At 32.6% G+C, this 26,072-nt stretch overlaps 1 protein-coding gene across 2 annotated transcripts; it reads left to right on the top strand.

The window, feature by feature from the left end:
• Positions 1-246: 246 nt before the first annotated feature.
• On the top strand, positions 247-12,700 carry LOC134282558 (lon protease homolog, mitochondrial-like). 2 transcript variants are annotated; one of them, XM_062764960.1, is made up of 22 exons: positions 247-753; positions 1,011-1,099; positions 1,388-1,507; positions 1,667-1,731; positions 3,956-4,072; positions 4,467-4,606; positions 4,782-4,843; positions 5,017-5,084; positions 5,346-5,404; positions 5,917-6,000; positions 6,097-6,228; positions 6,715-6,803; positions 7,103-7,241; positions 7,344-7,466; positions 7,729-7,872; positions 8,134-8,259; positions 8,499-8,615; positions 9,298-9,438; positions 9,835-10,000; positions 10,105-10,319; positions 11,601-11,765; positions 12,190-12,700. In XM_062764960.1, the coding sequence occupies exons 1-22, from the start codon at positions 271-273 to the stop codon at positions 12,349-12,351; spliced, it is 3,006 nt and encodes a 1,001-aa protein (XP_062620944.1). In that variant the 5' UTR covers positions 247-270; the 3' UTR covers positions 12,352-12,700. The 2 variants fall into 2 exon arrangements, with proteins under 2 accessions (XP_062620944.1, XP_062620943.1); XM_062764959.1 differs by having other exon boundaries at positions 248-753; positions 3,947-4,072.
• The last annotated feature ends 13,372 nt before the right edge of the window (positions 12,701-26,072 follow it).

The raw sequence follows: 26,072 nt of genomic DNA, 5'->3' as shown, positions 1-26,072 counted from the left end.
TAGAAGTAAAAATAAATTTAGAACAGCATGTATAGTGGGTTTTTTTTTATATTTTCCCTGAAACGTGTTTAAATTATTTGAAATGTGTTAATATAGATTAAAAATATATGAATTTTTCATCTTAAAATTAGCAAGATAATTTTGCATCTTCACTAGCCAGGGTTTCTTAATCAGAAACAAATGATTTTTCTATTGATTTAAGCTGCATTTTTTAAACGAATCAAACAGGTACGAGTTCATAAAATCTTGGGACCGGAAGTAGTATTAAAAATGGCGACCTTCATGCGAAATGTTCGCACATGTAACTTTAATTTTGGGCAATTACGAATAACTAGATTACATAGACATTATCAGTGTTTTTCAAATCCATCTCGACCAATTTCAGAAAATTTACAATCAAATTTTTGGCGCCATTCTTGTTCAGCCAAACTATCAAGGATTAACGAATCGACAGTTCGGAGATTTCATCATGTTTACAGTGTAGAAAACAAGTTATGTAATTCTAAAAAATTGTCTATTTGGAACAAAAATCTTTTGAAAACATGGAAACGAGCATCATCTGTGAACTGGCATTGCTTAAGAGCGTATTCAAGTCAACAATCTTCGGGGGAAGCAGAGGATGGAGAAACCCCTCCTCCCCAAGGACCCCAGTACCTCCCGACCCCTTTGACCGTACCGGATTACTTTCCAAGAGTGCCAGTATTAGCTGTCAACCGAAATCCTGTTTTCCCTAAATTTAGTAAAATGTTAGAGGTAAATATTTCTTTTCAGTGCATGCCAACATGTACATGTAGCTTGTATCCACAAGAGCACATTTTGTTGAATGTGTATAGAAAAATTTAAGTATCTATGTTCTTTTCATATTTAAAAATAATAAGTAAGATACTCTGTAAGTGAAAATTATTTCACATGGAAAAGTCCATGTGAAAATGGCTAGTTAAGTAGAATAAAGGTAACTTTAATGGCAATCAGCTGGTAATTTACCAATGTTTATAATTTTCTTTCCACAGATAAAAGATCCTGATTTAATGGATTTGTTGCGGAGGAAAGTTAAATTGAATCAACCATATGCAGGAGTTTTTCTGAAGAAAAGTGACTCGTAAGTTGTTTTTTTTTTTGGTTGCATCATGTTTTGATGTATCAAGGTCACAATACACATGAGCATCAGCAGATTTGTGGGAGAGAAAGAGATGCAACCTTGACTTGGTAGATGTTTACAGCTAGCTGGTATCTGTGTCATTCAAACCAGTATGTAAATTTTTTCATTGTTGAAAAGCCTGAATTCTGATTTGAAACATGCAGTGAATCAATAGATGGTAGGATTTACAGAATGTTCTAGAAGATGATGGTAAACTGAATTAGCAAATATTTACTATATCTTTTTTAGAAATGAAGCTGATTGTGTGTCCTCTTTAGATGATATCTACAAAGTGGGAACATTCGTCCAAATTGCTGAGTTGCAAGACATGAAAACAAAAATAAGATTGATTGTCAACTGCCACAGAAGGTTTGCTTAGTAGTGTTAATAGGCATTTATCTTAATTTGAGAAAAAAGAACAATAACAGTTTACTTTATGAATGTATTTTAAATTTATGATCTTTAGGTCAAATTATTACATAATTAATAATGAGCATAAAAATAAAAGTTTGTGTGTGCATTTTCTAGGATCCGAATAACTGATGTTTTAACAGAGGATGCAGAACCTTTTCCATCAGGGACAATTTCACCACGTAAGTTCTCAGAGCAGTATAGATGCCAGTTAAAATAGGTTTTGATCTTTGATGTATTGAAAGCATGCTACTGTATACAGCGAAATTTTCTCCCCTTTTGCACTTGTCACACGTGGGTGAATTTAAAAAGGGGCAAAATCAAAGTATACAGTATGATTTCATAAACAGAAATGGTACTGGGCAAATTTGTAAGCAAATGTAAAAGGGCAAAAATAACACTGGCCAAAAATAATCCTGTATACAATATTTAAATTAAAAAGAACTTGTAATATCCTTATATTACATGGCTTAATTGAAATAAATCCTATTGCATTTCCTCCTGGCAAAAAAAATAATCTATGTAACTAACAATTCAGACTCTGGTAACAAATGAAGATAGGATAATTTTATAAAATCATCTATTGGAATTTCAATTTTTTTATTGGAACAAACTACAGCCTACTCCGGATATATTGAAATTCAGGGGACCATGCAAATTATTTCAATATATCAGTAATTCAATATAAGCGAAATCGTGAAGCCGCCATTTTTACAAGGTCAATCCCAATCTAAAATAAAGAAGAACAAACCCGAACAAATTAATTTTGTCATCGTTTATCTATAACAGTTAACAGATTACAAAGAATATGAGTCCTTGAAGTTTTAAATATTTTTTTATGTCTGTTTCATTGAAAAGACAATCTTCGATTCACCCCTCATTATTATTCCCCGATCGCATTTATTTACCTTTTGGAGAAAATTCACAGACTTGAACAGTTACATGTAAGTACTGCTGAATGCTGCTTGTATTTCATCGTAAGTGTACTCGGGTTAATCCCTTAGTTATTTCGAATTTAGGCATATGAATTAATTAACAGTACACTGTACGTATTTAATTTCAAAGTTATGTTTTTTACCTAGATCTGTGGGGATTAGTATATTACGTTTAGCTGTTTAGCCTCAATATGTCCGTATTATATACGTGGATGCAAAAAATTGAACAGTGAAGAATTTTATTTCGTAAGAACATGCAGTATTAATACACAAATGTTGAAAACTAAATTATTCACACCTTTGTATATCAACTGCTCAATCAGGCATAATTACTGTTACCAACGGTAACGACAGCCGCCAGGGAGTACTTCAATATAACCGTTATTAAAACAACTCATTATCACCTGTGGGGACCGATCAGTGGCTTCAATATAAGCGAAATTTCAATATAACCGATTTCAATATAACTGTTATTTTAATGCAAAGAATATGAGAGGCAAAATCTGGGGATTTATTTCTAATTCAAAATAAGCGGAATTTCAAAATAAGCGAGTTCAATATAAGTGGAGTAAGCTGTAGATATTGATTATTTATTGCCTTACTTTTAAAGAAAATACATGTACTACATGTATAATTATTACAGTGTACATTCTAAAAGCCAGTTTTTGCAAGTATTAAGTAAATTTTTACCCTTGGATATCATTATATACAGTGGACCTTCAGATAATACTGATATCTGGACGACAGATATCCAGATGCTTCAGTATCTGGACGATTTTTCAGGGGAGCGGAAGTTTTTAACATTATTTTGTCTTGTTTAACTGGTAATTCAGGTATCCAGACGCATCACATATCTGCAGACAAATTGACTAGGAATCAAAGTGTCCGGATAAATGAGGCTCCACTGTAGTTCTGTTTATCATGTTTAAATGATGAAAAATATCCTCTCTGCTGATATTATTTCTTTTAATGTAAATTACTACTTACGAAATCATTTTTCTTACTTGTAAATATTTAATGTAAATAAGTCTTTTGAGATGGATTGTGCACCTGAAAAAATATGGCAAGGTAATGCACATTTTTCTGTTTGCTGAGTAGAATTCATAGTTTGGCTCAAATTACCTATTACCTTGTTACAGAATTCTATTTATAAAACTTGACAAACGGTTAGGCCACTGTTCTCTTGTGTCTATGCAGATTTTATAATATTAAACAGTTTTCTACAACTCCTAATATAAACTCATAAAATTTTGTGTTTATAATTAAAGCAAGGCTATTTAGTATGCATGTGTGTTATCAATAGCCACTGTATGAGCTCTTAATGAAAAGAATTTTGCTGCCATTTTTTTCTTTCTTGCAAATCTTGAATGTGTAGCATTCAAGATTTTAATATTCTTAAAATAAGGAAATATCATGTTTCGTTATATGGTAAATTAATTAATTTTTTTCATTTTATTGACAGTCAAAACAGTTCAAGAGAAAAATGACAGCAAAAGAAAAATGAAGAGGAGAAGAAATGGCAAGGCAAATAATGGCAATGGTGAAGAGAAAGTAGAAACCACAGAGACACTAGATGAACCAATAGCATGTATGTTGACACATTTATAACTATGTGTACTTTTGTTTTAATGACACAAAACATTTATTCAAGTATACAAGTTTATAGTGGAAAATAAGAGCATCTCGCAAAACACATCCTACAAAAGTTGTGCAAGGTTTATTTCATTTTTAAAAAGATAAGGTTCAAATAAAAAAAATTATGGTCAATTAGGATTCAGATTTTAGAAACTTTTTTTTATATGTAAATACAGCTAGTTTCTGAATCCAGAGACATTAACAGTTTGAAGAAGTTGTATCACACAATATACAGTCATACTCTTTTGAGAATTTTATAACATTTTATGTTACCTCGAATTCTTGCTCTTGCATGTGTACTGCTAAATGTTATAACATTAAGGCAATAAATGTTGTTACAATTGTAGCAATGAACACACCCACACCTCCACCCATGGGAGAAAAAATAGAGGAAGATGTTGCTAAAACTGTGTCTATGGATAAAATTCTGATGGTGGAAACAGAGAATGTCAAAGACATATCCTATGAGTACAATGATCAAATGAAGGTAAGATATATAGAAACAATTTTCAAGTTTTCAGTGTTAGATAACTGCTGAGTTTGATATTGCAAATCAGATATTTTCTCTCTGGCATAAATAACTGTTACTCAGAAACCCTCCTCATTCCAACAGTACTAAGTTTATTTCCATGTATATTTACGTTGCCCTGTGTCTTTTCCAGGCCACAACAGCAGCAGTGGTAGAAACCATCAGAGATATCATCTCTCTGAATCCTATTTACAGGTACTTGTACAGTTTATTATGAACATAGAAGAAGTAACTGCATTCAAATGATAGAACAATAATTTATAAATACAATCTGTTGTTTAATATATGTAAAATCATGAAAAATGTAATCTTACTGGCAAATACTACTCATTTAATCAAAAATACTGATTCAACACTGTGTTTTTCAGAGAAAATCTGGCCTACATGATTCAACACAACAGATTCAATGATAATCCAGTTTACATCAGTGATCTAGGTATAGGCATCACCATTGATAAGCTATCATAATAACATACTTCCTAGGAAATGATTTATTTATGATGACAAATTTTGAATTGCTTGGTTCTTACTTTGTGCTAGTATTACAATGTCAATAAATTGAAGGTACATGTGTACTACATATGTTATATTTGTTGACATGAATGTGAATTAAAACTTTAAAGTACTGTATCTATTACATTTGTTGAAATGTCTCTGACTGTTGTTAATTTGATGACATGACTCTGATTTCGTGTAGGTGCCCAGTTAACAGCAGCTGAATCCTCAGATTTACAGTCTGTTCTGGAGGAGCTAGATGTAAGTACATGTATAAACAAAAGAGGACAATAGTATCTACTGTCTAGTCAACTGATATGTAATACAAATCATCCTTTAATTTAGAAATGAGAAAGTAACTATGGTTATAATCTTGAAACAACCTGCAAGAATCACCAGAAATGCAATTTAGGAACATGATACAATGTGTGGCCAAACAGTATTTATCACTGTCTGCAGGATTTGTTCAGCCTTTAAAAGTCACATAGTCTGACCTATTTACAAATCTGTAGCATGTTTGTTTTTTGTCAGATTCATCTTATAATTAATGTTGTTTTCCAAACAAACCAGTCACATCAATTTTTTTTATCCATATTCAATAGATACATGTATATTATTGAGTAAAAAAATTATGGGTCTCAATCAGACTAAGTGACTTTAAATATAAAGTACCGGTATACCAGTAGTTGTTGTTCAGCTAGACAAATTAAAATCTGATAATATCTTTGTTACTATCATATATATTATGAATTTTAACATTGTTGTCTTTTCAGGTATCAGAACGATTACACATGGTGCTAACATTGCTGAAGAAAGAATTTGAAAGAAATAAACTTCAAAAGAAAATTGGCGAAGAGGTAATGGCAAGAAAGTATTGAGCATCTTCATGATTTGGAACTGGTTGCATTGAATGCTTACTGAATTACATTAACTAATGAATTTGTTTTTACAAGGTTGAAGAAAAAGTGAGAAAGCAACACCGTGATTTTATCTTAAGAGAACAGTTAAAGCTGATCAAAAAGGAGTTGGGTATGGAGAAAGATGATAAAGATGCCATAGAGGAAAAGTTTAGAAAAAGATTAGAGGTAAGTTGTGTAAAATACTGGATAAGTGTTAATTATGTCATGTTAAAAAAACCAAGTTAGACCAAGTTAACAGTGAATAAGGCATTGAAGATATAGAGTTACCACCTTTAATGATTCGGGCGGTGGAAATCAGCCTGGATAGCTCAGTTGGTAGAGCACCTGACTAGTGATGCAGGGGTCCGGGGTCTGATATTGGTCCAACCATACATTTTCTCCTTTCCTGTTACACAGCATTTAGAGTGTATGTTTTGTTGGGAATGATAATCAAAAAAAGAGACATCTGGTGATCTGTAATATTGTGACAGATATATGTATGTTCATTTGCTCCACAAAGATGTTTGATGATACATATGTACTTAAGTTTTTCATAAGTGAATTGGGTGAACAAATTAAGAATTTTAAATGTATGTTTCAATATTTGTATTGTACTGGATTTGTTGGGGTTTTTCTTAAATTTATATATTTTAATACATGTAATTTTTTCAGGGTTTGTCAGTGCCTGACCATGTGATGGAAGTTATTAATGAAGAACTGAATAAATTATCCATCCTAGATAATCACTCCTCAGAATTCAGGTAAATCATTTTTTTGTGAGTAATGTCTGCGAGTATTTGGTTTGAAAAATTATTTAGAAAATGTTACATAGGGTAAGTGTCACACTTCATGACAGTGGTTAGCTATTTTAATGTCACTCATTACTACCTGACCCAGCTGTTTTATGTCAAAGTCAACTATACTATGTACTAATCATTTAATTTCATGACCTGGTCAGGTATTTTACATCAGTTTGCTCTTAATTACCTTGACTGGCTTCCTGTTTTATTATATACTTGAGTTGGCTGACTGTATTATATCTTTCTCTATTTTATTTTAGTGTCACTCGTAATTACCTGGACTGGCTAACTATTTTACCTTGGGGAAAGTTCACAGAAGAAAATCTAGACCTGAGCAAGGCTAAGGAGATATTGGAGGCTGATCACTACGGCATGAAAGATGTCAAAGACAGGATAATGGTAGAGATCATTTGATCATATAAAAAAAAAACTATACTCAGTACAATTTAATAAATGTAAGACTTAGAGGTAAAGGTATGATTGTATTATTTTAATCTACAGGAATTCATAGCAGTCAGCCAATTAAAGGGATCAACACAAGGCAAGATTTTATGTTTCCAAGGACCACCAGGTGTAGGGAAGACCAGTATAGCCAAGTCTATAGCCCGGGCGCTAGGCAGAGAGGTAACTGATACTGATGTAAACTACCACTGAAACAATAAACAGGCTTCATTGGTGCAGTGCTTAAATGCCTATTTATTGTTCAGACTTCAATGAATGCTAGCAAGGAAAACTCTTAATGAACCTTAGTATGCTTCAGTATAAGAACTATCATCATGATCTTGGATAATTCACTTTTATAGCAATATTCTCTAAAGTCTTCCAGAGAATGTTTATTGGTGTATTTATTTGGGAATATTATCATAATTAATTTTTTATTTTGCAGTATTATAGATTCAGTGTGGGAGGAATGTATGATGTGTCAGAAATCAAGGGACACCGGAGAACGTATGTAGGGGCTATGCCTGGTAAAATGATCCAGTGTCTGAAGAAAACAAAGTCACAGAATCCACTGGTCCTTATAGATGAGGTTTGTTTTAAATACCTGACTTAGTAAAGGTCAGACATTCTGTACCAGATGTAACATTTAGTGTTATGTATGATTTACAAATTACGAACGCTGCATTAAGTGAGTGTCGCTAAGTTAATTATAGCGATATGGATGAAATTAAAAATTTTCAGTTACAATTTTTTGATTGCTATAAATCAAATTTTGGACACCTCTTTTTTCTTTAAATAAAGGAACTATATTGTATGTTAATTATGTTATATTCTTTGATCCATTCAACAGGTGGACAAGATAGGAAGTAACAGACTACATGGAGATCCAGCTGCAGCATTATTGGAACTGTTAGATCCCGAACAGAACGCTAACTTTCTAGATCACTTCCTGGATGTACCTATAGATGTATCCAAGGTCAGAATTCCTTCTGATAGTGAAGTTTGAATTTTCTATGCTGCTTTTTCAACATTTAAGAATTTATAGATTCCTGTGTGGTGTGTGTCGCACCTCATCTATTACAAGTAGCATACTTTGATTTAATGAACATAAATAGTGTCTGTGTACATCCATGGTACCTTGAATGTATTTTCAATTTTGCGACTAGTCATTCAACCTGTTTATTTTAATTTTATGCATTTGATTTACATTTCCAGGTATTGTTTATTAGCACTGCCAATGACATTGAAACCATTCCAGATGCATTACTGGACAGAATGGAAGTTATTGAAGTTTCAGGGTACATTGCAGATGAAAAATTCCACATAGCACAGGTTGGTTATTAAATAATACTTGTACTTTGCCAAGCATGTATTCACATACCGTAAATCTTGAAATTTTTTGTGTCAATTTATTTTTGCGAATTTGGGTCAAAGAGCTGTTGATTAATTTTTACGCTTCAAAATTTTGCCAATTGTCACTGGCGCTTAAAATAAAAAGCACTTAAGATATTCATATCAGTTTATGTTTCAAATTAATATGCACAGTTAGAATACCACCAATATACTTGCAACCTGGCAAGAAATTGCAGAATTGCTCCTAAACAATTTTGAAGATAAAAATACAAAAGGATTTTCACTGAAATGACTTCTAAATTAATTATAACAAACCTTTTAGAGGTTGTGTATGCCTTTTAACCTAAAATATAATCCAAAGAAAGACAAAAATATAACTAATTTTTTCAACGTTTGTTTTTTTCTCATCTAAAATTTACACGCCGTGTTTAAATTTTGGAACTCTCTAGTAAATTCACTGAGTTCCAGTTATCGCCCGTGTTGATACATGGTTAGATAAAATAACTGGTCTCTCATTCTTGGCAAAATAATTAAAAAGGAACATACCATCAGACATATATATGTACTCAAGTTTAACACAGATGATGAAGAACTTAAATTTGTATGTAATATAAGATTTATGATATGAAGTTTCTATTTTTCCATGCTTTTTATTTTAAAGAAATATTTAGTTCCACAAGCTGAGACCAACTCTGGAATTGGAAGTGAACAGGTTCATATAGCCGATGACTCCCTAAAGACGTTAATTCATTCTTACTGTAGAGAAAGTGGAGTCCGTAATCTTCAAAAACATATTGAAAAGGTAACTCCTCTCATCAAAGAATCAGTTCTAAATAAAATTTAATCATGGTTTAATATATTATTTTTAAATTATTCTTTCCCTGAATCATATTCTGCACACTGGTAGACCAGGAATGATTTAATTTTATTAATAGATGAAGTTTTGTTAAGCAGATTTTTCACAGCATACATGTTGACCTCAATTTTAAAATACATGCATATGACTACACATTTGTGAGTAGATTATTTACAATGAATCTATGAAAATTAGACGAAATTTTGTCAAGACTTGTTAGCTGATACACAATTTGTCCTTGTATAAAATGTATTTTTATATGATGTTTTAATTTTTTAATGAGCATTTCTTGGTTTTATTTCAAGATTGCTGACTTTAAAATCTGAACATTTCTTCCCCCAGATATACAGGAAGTGTGCCTTAATGATTGCCAGGAAGGAGAGTGAGAAAGTGGAGGTCCAAAATGACACCCTGCAGAAGTTCATAGGTCTCCCAATTTACCAGACGGACAGGATGTATGATGTCACACCACCAGGGGTTGTCACAGGGCTAGCATGGACCAGCTATGGTACAACTCGTGTCATTCAGAGAATTTCCCTGTACACATTAATGAAATGTATGTGAGTGGTTTTGAAAATAAACATTTAACCCATATTTCTTTGTTTATTTCAGGAGGCACCACATTATATTTAGAATGTGTAAAGGTCCCCCCTGCTACAGAGAAGGAGAAGGAAAGCCCTGCCTCTCTGAATGTGACAGGGAACATGGCCAAAGTGATGGAGGAGAGCAGCAAGATTGCCTACACCTACTCCAAGACTCTGCTGCAGGAATTGGACCCAAATAACGACTTCTTCCACAGGTCTAGTGTTCACCTTCACTCACCCGAGGTTAGTGATTACCGTACAGAAGATAGTGCCACTTTTTTTATCATTTAGTACCATTTAATAACAAGAAGAAATACTGTACAGTGGAGCCTCATTTATCCGGACGCTTTGGTTCCGAGTTAATTTGTCCGGATATGTGAAGCGTCCGGATACCTGAATCACCAGTTAAACAAGACATAATAACATTTTAAAATTCTGTTCCGATGAAAAAGCGTCCGGATACTGAAGCATCCGGATATCTGGCGTCCGGATATCTGAAGGTCCACTGTATAAGCAAAATTTTTAGCATGGATTTAATTTAGTCATTATTAGAGAGGGTGCTGAGATCGCTAAATTTGAATGTTGCTAAAAATGATTGCGTTTTAATTGTAATAATTTAATTCTGGTTGTAACGCTGTATTTGATTGGATAAAATATTTACTTCATATCGTATAAAATGGGTTGCCTACGTCATAATGACTTACGTCAAAAACGTATCAATCCGCCTAACGTTATATTCAAAATTTGTACAAATTTAAGTCATTTTGTTTGAACAATCATCTTTTTTTCTTACATCAAATGAATGAAAATTAAATTATAAGCAAATAATTTAATTATGGTTGTAACGATGTATTTGATTGGATAAAAAATTATTTTATATCGTATAAAATGGGTTGCCTACGTCACAATGACGTGCGTCAAAAACGTATCATTCCGCCTGACGTTACATTCAAATTTTGCACAAATTGAAGTCATTTTGTTAGAACAATAATCTTTTTTAGCTCACCTGAGTCGAAGGCTCAAGTGAGCTTTTCTGATCACATTTTGTCCGTCGTCCGTCCATCTGTCTGTCCGTCTGTAAACTTTTAACATTTTCGACTTCTTCTCAATACAGTGCTTCGCGGTTTATAAAGCGTAAACTGCCCCAACTCACTTTATACCGTATAAAATGGGTAGCTATGAAATTCATTCCTTAATGAATTTGTTACCCATTTATAACAAGGAATACTGGGTATAAGCAAAATTTTTAGCGTTTTTAAACCGCTTCGCGGTTTATAAAGCGTAAACTGCCCCAACCCAGTTTATACCGGTATGAAATGGGTAGCTATTAAATTCATTCCTTAAATAGTTTGTTTAGTGAGCATTTGAAAATCGCTAAAATTACTTCCCGCTAAGATTAAAATACCAGTTTTTAGGGACAAATCCCTAAATTTGTGTTTCACTAAAATTCCAGTTATACAGTAGGATTTATTCCATTCATCATCAAGTTTAAGTAAACACTTATCGTTTGCTTTATTTACATAGGGTGCCACACCGAAGGATGGACCCAGTGCAGGTATCGCCATCACTACAGCGTTGTTGTCCTTAGCGATGGGTCAGCCATGTAGACAGGAGCTGGCTATGACAGGGGAGATCACTCTAACAGGGAAAGTGCTGGCTATTGGCGGCCTTAAAGAAAAGCTGCTGGCAGTATGTATCATCTTCTCCTCATGACTTTATGTTGCTGTAAATATAAACACTTTTAAAATATCTTCATTTTTTGTTGTTATTGCTGAATTTGTTGGTTGTAAGATTTCTGAATAAGGTAAATGTAAATAAATATTAACTTTAAGGCACCTTCAGTATTAGTAAGCTGCACATGTGTTTTTTTTTAAATTCTAACATCTGCCATTTGTCTGTTAAAAAACAGCAATTATTATATATTTAATATAGGTATAATAAAGGGTATGGGTTTGGAATTTTTAATAGATTTTTTTTTGATTTGCTAAAGCATGAGGCTCAACCTGCAGCTTAAAAATTAGTGAAAACACTAACATTTAAAAATCATTTTACTTCTGTCTAGCCAAAGAAAAATATGAAAATAAGATTTTGTTTTTTCTGTGGTTTCTTCTAGGCCAAAAGAGCTGGGATGAAATGTGTGATATTACCAGAAGAAAACCGAAGTAAATTTGAAGATTTGGATGATGCCGTGAAATCAGATCTAGAAGTGCACTTTGTGAAACATTATAAAGAAGTATTTGACATTGCATTTCCAAAGGAACAAACAGAATCTTGATAGGAATGTTGAAAAACACAAACCTCAGAAAGTACTTAGATATCTATAACTAAACTAAATAGGAACTACGGAGTGATATTAAGTTCACTCTTTTACAAAGCAGTGATAATGTTCCATATTTATGTTATTGAGATTTATCCTAAGCAACATAGGAACAGCATGCCAAAGCAAACAAGTGAATTTATAAGCGACATTCAAAGTTGCAAGGGCTTTGTTATTGGAAAGATGTAGCTAAAGAAATTCACTCTGACTACAGAGTACAGACTGCAGTGTTTTTTGCCATGTTATTTATAAAACCTGTATACACAGGTATATGTAACTATGTTCATTAAATGTGATACAAAATCTACTTGACAGTGTCTTTCTCGTTCATTAGAACATTGAACCATTTAAAATATGGGGGGGGGGGGATTTCAAGTTTCATTCTTACCACCCCCGTATATTTATTAATCAGTTTTCTATGATAACGGTTTTCTAAATACTGGTAGTTCTTTGGAATTTTTGAGCATCCCCTTTGGGTTAACACAATAACATGACTACTCAAATACATGTACTGTATGTTATTTCACAGTTCTTTTGAAGTTTCTCCTTTACTCCTAATTCTTATGTGAAGAGTATAGAAAGGGGTTGGTAGAACATTTAATGTAAGAAAAAATCCAATAAAGGTACAATAATCAGAAATCAATTGTTTTGGAGGATATTTAAAAAAATGATTGAAACTAAGTGATTTTAAAAAAAATCTTAATTAGGAAATAAAAATTTTATTTAGGTTACCATTTGTAGAATTAACTTCAAGTGCCTCTGAAATGCCAATATAATTAATACATATCAAAATCTGTATTCCTTAAATTATCATCCCAAACCCTATGGCCACTGTTGCTGATTCTTAATTGTCATATTTGTATACATTAACTAAATCTCATTGATTTGATAGGATTTTATTTCTAGACGAACTTGCACAATTCGCGCATCTGTTCAATATCCCCCATATTGCTCTAGGATAATGGTATTTAATAGGAATTCTGATATGGCGTGTAGGTTTCAAGATCAAAAAAGCGGATTCTTAGCCGTTAGAAATAGGATTTATTTTATCTAATTGAGGACAAAACACAACAATATATCCGTAATTAAATTAGTATCACAGGATGTAAAATAGATTTGAAGCTAGTAGATCATTGGTCTCATAGGCAAGAAAACAGAGGACACCAAGTTTTAGAATTATTCCAGACTTTTCATCTAAATATTGCAGTAAACAATTTTGCAAAATGATTACTTTTATAATATTTCACAGCAGTTTTCATTTTGTTATAAATATTACATGTACTTTAAATATGTTTTTAATTTAAACGATTCAATGCAGAAGGCAATCAACTTTGAATTCAAAATAGGACAATTAATATAATATACATGTTCATTTAAATACCGGTATTCACGTTATATCTGGGCTATTTATACCAACTTCGGGAGTTATGTAAGCAAAAGAAGAACCCGGGAATCAATTTTTTAGATGATAACAGGAACATACAATAAAACGCATTGAAGTGGTAAAATTTTCCATTTGGATGAAACGTTCTGAGTCATGCTTTGACCGTCAATTATAACATAACGACACGCCCATTTCTTTAGAAACGAGAAAGAAATATTCGTCGTAATGTTTTAGGGCACCCCACTTTCCGCGACAAACAACATGAGTTACACTAAATTGAAGATTTTTAAATAAGAAAAAACTATATAGAGAGTCCCCGCTTTTGTAAAACACGCATGCACAACGAATTTGTACATAATTATGATTTTATCATGTTTATTCGAGTTAGCATAACACATGTATCGGTCGAACACGTGTGCTTACTCGGTGTTTATGCAGAGCGTCAATTTGATTGGCTACTATATTTATGGAATACCTGTTCTACAGGTATTTGATTGAATCATTTGACCGATTTTTCCTTTCTAAAGAAATGGGCGTGTCTTAAGATAGCTCAAAACGTTCCATCCAAACGGAAAATTTTACCACTTCAATGCGCTTCATTGTAATAATTTGGATTTTTTTTTTCAGTTTGTAGCTTTCATGTACTTACCAGCATGTTGACTGAAAATTTATTTATACTGTTTATTTTAAATCCCACCATAAAATGAAGGCAAGGTGATATATTGCTAACAACCAGTGTTGGAGTTTCAAATCTGAGATATTCATATAATTACATAATGAATCATAAGTGTATTTAAAATGATTTTGAATGGAATTTCTTGTATACAGGGACGTAGCATCGTTTTTGAAAGCGGGGGGGGGGGGGGATAAGTGTTACCTCTCTCAATTTTCTTAAATTAAAAAAGTCAAGTATGTGGAAAAAGAAAATTTCTTGCAATTCTGGTTAATCCTTTGTCCCACTCATCTGTCATAATTGCCCATAACTGAGTAAGTATACTAGTGGACGACCCCCACCCCCGATTTTCAACCCTGTGGCTTGTTGGACATTTTTTTAAAATCTATTTATTACACGTATCTATCATGTATACCGAAAGAAAAAAATATGAAAAGAACGTAAAATAATAGTAATGGTTCCCATACAAAAATTACCCACTTTACATTATAGAGTTCAGTATTCTTCTCACATATTGACATAGCTAAATCGATTTTTGATTGGTTGCAATTCTTTAACATTTAATCATTAAGGATTTCTTCTGCACATTCTTTTTACACAACATTTTAAAAAATTAAAAAGTCAATAGTAAAGAACAGAAATTGTTGAAAAATCCATAATTAAGGAAAGGTTGTCTTTTTTTAAAATCACACAAAGAATGATAACTGGTTCAGGCAATTTAAGTTAATTCATTTAGACACTCCCTAATTGCTTTTATGATCGAAACACATTAAAATTCTGAAGCCCCTTTGAATATTCCTTCACTGGTTGCTCACTTGCTATATTAAAATAAAACTGAACTTTTAAAGAGGATTATTAGGTGACAATCTGCCTGAGAACTATACCCGACGTTTAATTACTGTATATCCTTGTTAAAACCTTTCAAACCAAACTCCTCTCCTTTTCGAACCTTAGAGAAGTGTGTTTCAGGAATTTTTCGATAAGGAAAATCCAAATGTCAGTGTATCCAAGCACCTTGCATTTAGATCATCTTCAAGTCCAAATCCTAATTGTTCGTACATTGAACAATCGACTTCAATAACGTGATATTCATCTTTCTGTAATGTGTTAACTAGCTTCAAACGTGACAGGGAAAGACATTGAACAATCCTCCCATATAAATATATCGATCTTGAAATTTGTTTGAAAACCTTATTCTATGCTTTCGATGTTTTATAATTGTACAATTAACCGATTTCAACAATTCACAGAAAAACATGACAATTTCTGTCATCAGTGCATGGTATATTATTTTATCGTCTGCTTCCCAGAAACAAACAAATTTTAACTTATGAGAACGTGTGCTCAGCCTTGATGTCCCACTTAAACTCACGTTGCTGGTCACTGAGAGTGGGGTTTCTTGAAGCACTGCGGGGAGTATTTATTTTTCTTTTCTGAAAAATGCACTTGTCATTATACAATTCAATAAGAAAGACACAAATGTTCCATTCAATTTAAACTTTGAAAAGGCAAATGAATTTACTAGTTGCATTTTTATTGCATTTTTTCCAATACGAAATTAATGAAGTAAGTTTTTCTATCAGAAATAGCCACAAACTCTATTCTTGGCTTCTCTTAGCATGGTGTCACGAAAGAGACCTAACTCCGTGGAATATCTCTAATTTTACGAAATGGTTTTTATGCGTGCAATGTCAACTTAAAACCTTTTACATATGATTTATAACGAAGACTTTCTTCTCCAGTAGTTTATTATCTGGATGAGTATCGATTGTTTGAGAACATGCCTCAAAGTACAGGGTATATGCATCGTACCAGTGTAAAAAAGGTTCCCAAGCTTGTTTTAGCATGTCTTTTTTTAATCGTGCAAAGTTTATTTCACCTGTACCAATGAATGTAAACCAAAAAAAAATATCTACAGCTAAAAATTCCTAAATGAAAACAAAAGGTGATTAAAGTCATCAAAAATTTGTTAAATGAATTGTTATCAATTTGAATACTACACACTTTTTATCTAAATTAGGACTAAGAAACATGACATATATCTAAAACAAGTTACTAGTATCAAAGAAATCTTTACTTACCTTATCCTTACACAATCTGTAATATAATATTTATAATTAATAAGATAAATAAATAAAGTAACATTAAAGAAGTAAATAAAATCTTAAATCATACTAAACTAGACCCTCTGATTCACTGCTACTGGTTTTGATTTTATTTGTTTCAAGATAAAGTCACATCTGTACAAAACCACATCATTTCTCTAGAGTTTTTTTTTTTTTGCAAAATTGTTCTAGATCCTTGCAAAGGAGTTACACTGCTTTAGGGTTTTTTCAAAAGAGTTAAACTGTTGTAGGTCCTGTTCTAGGGTTTACGTGTTCTTGGTTCTTGCAAAAGAGTTAAACTGCTCTAGGTCCCTGCAAAAGAGTTAAACTGCCCTAGGTCCTAGCAAACGGGTTTAATTGCTCTAGGTCCATCCAAGGAATTACGCTGCTCTGGGTATTTGCAAAAGAGTTTAATTACTCTGGGTCCATGCAGAGGAGTTACACTGCTCTAGGTCCTTGCAAACGAGTTTAATTGCTGTAGGGTTATGCAAAGGAGTTACACTGTTCTAGGTCCTTGCAAACGAGTTTAATTGCTGTAGGTCTATGCAAAGGAGTTACACTGTTCTAGGTCCTTGGAAAAGAGTTAAACTGCTTTAGGCCTTGCTCTCTGTCCTTGTGAAAGAGTTAAACCGATCTAGGTCCTTGCAAACGAGTTACGCTCTAGGTCCTTTTGAAAGAGTTAAACTGCTCTACGTTCTGCAAACGAGTTTAATTGCTCTAGGTCCATGCGAAGGAAGTACACTGCTCTACGTCCTTTCAAAATAGTTAAACTGCTTTAGGCCTTGCTCTAGGTCCTTGCAAAGGAGTTTAATTGCTATAGGTCCTTGTAAAAAGGTTAAACTGCTCTAGGTCCTTGCATTGAAACACATGGAGATAACGAACAGTATTCAAAATCAAAAGTCCATAATCAAAATCCATAAAACAATAAAAGAAACAGGAGCAGAGCAAATACGGATCTCAAAAAAAATATCGGAGTTGGGATCAGGTGCCATGGAGGAGTGAGCATCCCCTGCCGACTGGTCACACCCGCCATGTGCTCCTTGTCATGATCGGACAATAACAGAAAAAAATCCGTCGTCAATTCAGTGTACAAATAATAGACTAACAATTAGTATGAAAAATGTCAGTCAGCATTTGACTCAATGAAAAATTGTATTTTCTGATAAGGTCACTGTATCGACCATAGAACTTACAAAATGATGACTTTAAACGAGACAGCTGAAATTCTTGTTTCATCTAATTGTTTGTCAATAAACCCACTTTGCCTCAGAAATTGTTCATACGTAGAGCATGCTCTTGCATATCTAATCAACTGAGAAATATAAACTCCGTATGCAGGTGATGAAGGTATATTACTGCATAGGTAAGGGAAGTTGACGATAGAAAAGTTAAAGTCATCACGTTTATCATAGAGCTTGATTGGTAGTTACCATTAATGTCTTTTTCAAGTAAAATATCCAAATATGAAACAGTTATGTCAGAGTCTGTGGAATCTTTTATCTTAAGCTCACTAGGATATATCGTATCGATATAAGAATGGAAATTACCTTTGTTAGTTGACAATACGTCGTCGATATATCTAAATGTCGAGTTGAAGGCCACAGCAAGTGTTTTCTTCTTTTCACGCATAAGATTTTGCAAAAATTCTGCTTCATATGAATACAAAAATAGGTCTGCTATTAATGGGGCGTAATGGGAATTCCAATACGTTGTTGGAAGACCTAGTCTTCAAAAACTATATAGATAGATATTGTCAATCAAAAACTCAAGCATCTTTTTGGTGTCAACTTCAGAGTACTTTTGTGTACAATCAGAATGATTTTTGACAAAATAATTTTGCAAATGACCAGTGACAAGGTAAAAGTAAATCGACGAGCTCCATTTTTATTGATAAAGCAGCTGTCAATGATATCAAAAAGCCTGGACCCAAACGAGTTTAATTGCTTTAGGTCAATGCAAAGGAGTTCAACTTCTCTAGATCCTTGTAAGAGTTGAACTGCTTTAGGTCCTGCTCTAGATCCTTGTAAAAGAGTTGAACTGCTTTAGGTCCTTGCAAACGAGTTACACTGCTCTAGATTCATGCAAAAGAGTTACACTGCTCTAGATTCATGCAAAGGAGTTACTCTGTTCTAGGTCCTTGCAAAAACTAAACTAAAACCTCAGGAGTTCGCAAACCTCTCAATTTTACCGATTTTTTTTTTGGTAAATAAAAAAAGTAATACCTGAAACAATTTTTATATTATAGGTATTACGTATTTTTATATAATTTACTGAAAGTTTTGGTTAAATTGATAGGTATGCAAACTCCTGTGCTTAAACTAACATTGAGTGGATTTAGATATATTGGAGTACATCTAAATATTTAAGATTGCTTCTTCTCAGGGTTATCATACAATCTTGAAAATAGATACAAGATTAGAGCAACCTCTCTCCAATAGCAAAGGTAATTGTCAGTAAAATCTAGATGAAAAAATATTATTGAAAAGTGTAATATTTAAAATTATTTTGCTTTTTTTTTTTATAACTTTTAAAGATCTAAACGTGCGTTGAAAATAATTGAATGCATTTACATAATTACAGGACTTTAAAAGAAAGGCCTTTTTTTAATTTAAGCAATATAACATTTGTTCATTGATTTAAAATGAAATAGCTTTTATATTCAATCGATTGTTCTCAGTGTCCATACATAATTTTTAGATTTTTATAACAGTAATTCCAGTACGCGTAGTGAAAATATATAGTATATACACATGTATAATCTTTATGTAATGAAGCGTACTTTGCACTTTCTTGAAGACATTAATTTACCAACTACTTTTTTTCTGATCTTTTTAATTGACAAAATACGTTTTTTTAAAAGTGCATGATTCATTAAATAATTATCCAAATGTTTATAAATCATGCTATAGTGCATTACCAATGGAAGCGCCTTTCACAATAAAACAGAGCAAAATAATGCAGGTACAGATTACAAGAAACAAAATATAGTGCAATTATAGGATACCGCTTCTTTGATTTTCTTCTGCTTTTGTCATCGGGCACTATCCATATTTGTTGGATCTGTCTATTATTCTAATACTGAACATACTAACAATCCCTTTATGAACAATAGGTGGGATGGTGTTATGTAGAAACATTAGGGCGGGTGTATCAGATCTAAGGGATGTCCTATGTATAGAATCATGAAAGAAAAAACAACTTCGGTTAAAATTAGTCATATGATATGATATTGGGTAATTCTAGGCTTTTTGTTTCACTGTATTCGATATGGTTTTAGATTTAAAATTGATTTTCTAACATCGAAATTTATCTCCTCCAACTAAATGGAAAAGAAATAGAGAAAAAAAGGAAAGGTTTGAGACAACTGAATGGATATGCTTGTTCGTGATATGCTTAGATAAGTAATCATGCTCACATGTGTAGTTTTTAAAAATAAACAAATTTAAAAGCAGAGCAAATACAAACTTCAGAAAACATATGAGGTGGATTAGATGCCACAGAGAGGAAAGTATCCTTTCCCTATCACACCCGCTGTGAACTCTGACTTGTTCAGGTAAACATGCAGAGTCAACATTTGACATAACTACGTGAATGCAACAAGGTCATATGTCGACTATGAAAATTGTAATCCTGTAGACTTGAAATAGAATTGTTGAGCAATTACTCGCGATAAGTCGATGTTCATTATTGATACCCATGTATCATCGTCTTATTTATCAGCAGCTCGTCTCAATATAGAAATTTATCTTCAATTTCTCTCAAAGTTTGCTGACAAACATTTACCAAATTAGTCATCTGGTAAAAAAAAAGTCAATAGTTTTTGGTAAATAAATTTTGTTAACCTTTTACATTTTCTATGCACCATAGCATGGCAAATAATAATATACTCATAAAGCTATATAAAATGCCACTTCATAAAATGCATTTTTCTTAGCCAGAAAGATTTCCCATTTTAAAAATCGATTACTCAGTAATATAATTTTTTGTCACTTTTCCAAAGAATGACAGGCAAACAAAGAGTTTTATCGTTCTTTTATCTTAAGATCAATATTTATGTAAATGTGCAAATATATATTTGGTTGGTTAACTAAATATGTCATTTACACTTATCTGGTTCATGTTCGAGAAAACAGAAACGTCTTCGATTTTTTCAAAATGCCTGGTCTAACAGTCTCTTAAGGATTGCCTCGATGGTAATAAAATGTTCACATTATGTTTTCTAGAGCATAAGAAATCACTTATTTAATCCTTTGGTGACTGTGTATTGATCAGAGCACCTAAATGTAAAAGGAAGTTAGGGCTCTTATGCACTTAAAACTAAAATAGTGTGTCATTTATTTAATATTTTAAGTTAAAACAGATAAGTAAAAGCTTTATCTACTCGAACGTGGAAAGATGTATATAAATTTATTATAGTATGGGAAAATTTACAGTTTATCAATGTGCGATCTATCTTGAGCTCAGAATAGTAAAATTTTCCTAAGGGCATTGACTATCGTATGTGATCAGTTCTTCCGATAACTTGTAGACATTTATGCTTGGAATCAGAAGTTTTACGTGGGAGCCAGATATACCACAGTATCCCAAACAGAGTATATCTAGTACTTATTGTCATTCGCATGCCCTTTATGTCCTACGCAGGAAACATCTCTCCTGAACATTTGTTCGTTTGACTTTGCCTCGTGAGATTCTTTAGGGGTATTACCAAATATTTTATTTTGTGTTCTAAATATCACACAACGAAAATATATATGTGTAGGTCATTTTGCTCTCTTGTGATGACCGTGCAAAAAATTGGTTAAAGAGACAAATATTTATTATTCGTGCGTTTTACCTTTCTTTGAATTTCAAATATTGTTTCCTTCTTACATGATTACGATTTCCTAGTGACAAGTTCACGAAAGAAATTTTGGGGTTAAAATATAAAGTCATAAAGCCTAAGGATAGATTGTTTATGCTCACAAGATTAGTGTATTGACCATAGAACTTGCGGAATGGTGATTATACACGAAATGTTGATTTTAATCAAATTGTTTGTCAATAGCTTGCCCAGGTCTAGAAGAGCATGCTCTTACGTATCAAATCAACTGGGAAATATTAGCATCTAAACAAAGAAAACTATGATTCTTTACAGTTTTGCAAGACTAGTACTTATGAATACGTCGTCAGAATGAAATGCCTCTCTTTCAACTACGTGTTTACGTATAGCAATTTTCATAAGGAAAAAAATATAACCTTAAGAACTAGACAGAGTCTTTTTATTCTCTTAAGAGATTTTTTTCCTAAGCTGTTTCGCATTTTAGTATTTTGTTCATTTCTTGCTGCAGTAAATCATGATTGATTTATATCTAAAGTAAAAAAGGAAATGTGTAGACTTCCTCATTCATTGAAACTTTTCAGTTAATATAGAAGTGAACACCCCTTTGCCAACTGGTCACATCCGCGTGGGCTCTTTATCATGACTGGAAATTAACAAAAAAAATCCGTGGACAACTCAGTGTGTAAATAATTGCCTAATAGTTAGTATGAAAATTTTAGTCTGCATTTGACTTTATGATGGATTGTATTTGCTGATAAGGTCATTGTATATACCAATATACCATAGAACTTACGAAATTATGAATTTAAACGAGACTGCATATATTCTTGTTTCATCAACTTGTTTGCAATATCTAACCTCGTTTAGAAATTGTTCATTAGTAGAGAAATTCTTCATTATAGAATCAATCGAGAGATATAAATCCCATATGCAGGTGATGAGGGTATATTGCTACATAAGTAAGGGAAGTTGTCGATTGAAATTTTAATGTCATCACGTTTATCATATTTAGCTAGAACGTGAGATTACCATTAACGTCTTTTTTCTATTAAAATATGAAATAGACTCAGTATCTTTTATTTCAAGCTCATTGGGATATCGTATTGCGATAAGAACGAAAATAGCCATTATTAATTGACAATACTCACCAGTACCTTCGTCGATGTATCTAAATGTTGAGTTGAAGGCCAAGTAGCTTTTCATGCATTAGATTTTCAACAATTTCTGCTTCATAAGAAGACAAAAAAATAGGTCTACTGATAACGGGGCGCAATGACCAATGGCGAGGAGGATTCATATTTATTGAAAAAGCAGCTGTCATCGATATCAAAAAGCCTGCTGGACTTCCAGGGGAATGGTTGTATATAAAGTTGAAAAGTCCAAAGTGTTGATTTTGGAAAAGTTTTGTGATTTCAAAACCTCCGAAAATTTCCTTGAAATTTTTAAGTATCCACATCTGATTTACACCACTTCTCGAAAACATTTTGCACATTTAACTGCTCTATTATTAATATTTTAGTGAGGAGTAAAGATAGGGGATTGGTAGAACATTTACTGGAACCCGCTATGCATCTTTGTTTGTAAGGATTTTATGAAATCTTGGAATCCATGGTCGGTCAAATTTATTTTGGCTAGGAATCTATCAGAAATATTAATTGGTTGTCATTTCTTCTTACTTTAAAGTACCAGTATGGTAGGGTTTTTTTGGTAATTCTGGAAAATAAATTGCTTATAATGTGCAGTGATGCTACAAGAATATGGATGCTAGGAGTACTAAGAGAATTGGTTACAATTTCAGTTGTAAAACATCTTTATTAAAAAAAAATCGATGCTTATATAAATTACTTTCGGAACTTAACGGTGTAATAAAATGTAACACAATTAAAAAAAAAAATAACTGTAACAGTTAATTGGTGAGATTGAGAAATTATTTCAAATAATTTTTTTTTTCTATGAATTGAACATGAATGTTCTTGCCAAAAAATTGTCACCTTTCAATGTCTTTTCTGCATTCAATGCTGAAACACAATTACACATTTACTGGAACAATGTCTTAATTGTTTTGCAAAAGAAAAGGATATATACTGATATTAGTATGATACTAGTATGTCATTTAATTGTATAGACCTGACAATGTGAAATTCAATTATTGTGATCTAAGAAACACGACTGTTTGTGTGTGAATGGGAATTAATTTAGTTAGTTGAGAAGAGAAATGCGACAATTGTAAATTGAGATGTTTCCTCTGTCCTTTCTGTATCATTTCAAATAATTTCGAAATAGAGATAAGATCTAAATTAGATCATTAGTGTTTTCTCTGAAATATTTATAAATGGAGCAAAATAAAGACAGATGGGAGTGAATGTTTAAAATAATGACTCTTTTATGTGTCGGAAAGTTGTCATATAAATTTTTGCACAGCATATTTCAAATATTTATCTATACCCACGAAAAAAGTTGGATTGTAACACATATAATTCACAGTCAAATAAGCTACTCTCTAGATGCATAAAATCCTTTTACATTGAATTAGACTTTTCTACTCCTTCCCTCCTTCTTAAATATATTTAATTAGGTTGTCTTTTTTGTCAACTGACATATATTTTCACATTGTCCTTATTTTGAAACACCCCTTCCATATAATTATTGAATAGAAAACTTAAATAACTACTTCTTCAATAAAAATGGAAGTCGGAAATGTCCTATCTTGTGATTGGTCATCAACACAATTACTTTATTAGAGACCACTCTGATTCTACACACAAGTTCTCTGAAGTTGATATTAAACGGATGGTGGAGTTTACAATTTAAGAAGTTTTCGGAGACCAAGTCTTCCAGCAAATTGATGGAATTCCAATGGACACTGATTGTGCTTCTTTTTTGGCTGACCTTTTTTTTTTTTATATATTTTCATGAAGCCAACTTAATTTCAAAAACTCTACATGGTAAGAGGAAAATCCTGCTGTGGTCTTCAACTCGACATTTAGATATGTCATCGATGTATTATAGATTAAAATAAATACTTTCATTTATATATCAATTAAATATATCCCAGAGAACTTGAAATTAAAGACCCAACAGAGTTTGCAACATATATTTCATATTTGGATGTTTAACTGTCTGTAGACAAAATCAAACAAGTCAAGACAAACGAGGCAGGCTAGTGACTGATATTTAAATTATTGGTTTATCAGGGATTTTAACAACTTCCTCTAAAGACAGCATTTGGTAAGTTCAATGATCGTTATAAAGTCCTCGTTTGTAAATATAACCAATCATTGGGTTGTACTTAGCTGATTTGTTTTATACCTACAGTTAGGTCTTTATTTTATATTGAATTTGACTACGGAATATTCCGTCTTACAAAGGGTTTTTAGCGGCCGTGACCCAATGACAGGGGATGCTTATTCCTCCTAGGCACCTTATCCCACCTCTGGAATCTCCCGGGGTCCGTGTTGATGCCCTCTTTATATAATTGTTTTTATGGGATTTTTTTTTATCAATTACTGGTTGTTATCTATACGTTTTTCGGATCACTATCAAGATGATGTGTGGGATGCAGGCTTGCTTTATTAATATGAACTTCACCGAAAGCCTGATATATAAGCCCTTTTTGTGAATTCATGGTCTTATCAAATGTCTGTTCTTTACTACGTCAATATTTATTCTTCCTTCGATAAAAAGCAATCGTCTACATATGATTAGGACTAAGGAGGTGTAGAAAAAGGTACAATAAATGTTTTGTTAAGTTGTTTGTACGTAGCTTGCTGTGTCGCTTTAGACGACTGTGGTATGAGTGACCATGGTCAAACAAAGAATGTTAACATCAAAGTTTCTTTTTTAAATCTAAATTGAAAAAGAAAACAAAGATTCTAAAAAAGAACATTTCAAAATTGTGATAGTAAATATCGAAAAATAAAGGGTAATAAATGTTTTGTAATTGTCAGTTTGCCCTTACTTTGGGTACCAACATGTTTGACTTCTTGACCTTGAGTTTGACCCACGTTTGCAAAATTTAAGCATACTTTAACCATAGTCAATAATTTTCCACTGTCGATCTAAGGAGTTCATGCGACAATTGTATATTCCTCCAGATACACATGTATGTCCTTACCCTGGGTAAAACATATTTTACCATGTCTAAAAAAACTTTGACCATATCTCTTGAATGGTTACCGCTAGAGCGTTCTTATTTCACATGCGTTTTCCTTGTGATAAGGATTTTTTGGGGTAATCTAACAACCAAGCTCTGTGATGAACGTGATGACTTTAACTTTTCTATCTTCAACTTCCCTTACTTATGCAGCAATTATATCTTCATCACCTGCATACGGAATTTATATATCTCACTTAATTCTATACGCAAGAGCATGCTCTACGTATAAACAATTTCTAAAACGAGGTAAATTATTGACAAACAAGTTGATGAAACAAGACGATGGATTTTTCCGTTATTTTCCGATCATGACATGGAGCACACGGCGGGTGTGACCGGTCAACAGGGGATGCTCACTCCTCCATGGCACTTGATCACACTTCTGATGGTTTGGAGGTCCGTGTTTGCTCTGCTCCTATTTTGTATTGTTTTATGGACTTTGATATTAAATACTGGTCGTTATCTCCATGTCTTGACCTTGAACTTGGAATGTGATTTTTAATCTTAGCCATAAACCGTCATACTAAGGTATAAGTTTTTTA

Source organism: Saccostrea cucullata, unplaced genomic scaffold (assembly GCF_032062105.1).
Source record: "Saccostrea cucullata isolate Sc308-1 unplaced genomic scaffold, CSIRO_AGI_Scuc_v1 ctg297, whole genome shotgun sequence".
NCBI lineage: Eukaryota > Metazoa > Mollusca > Bivalvia > Ostreida > Ostreidae > Saccostrea > Saccostrea cuccullata.
This window is presented reverse-complemented; position numbering and strand designations above follow the sequence as displayed.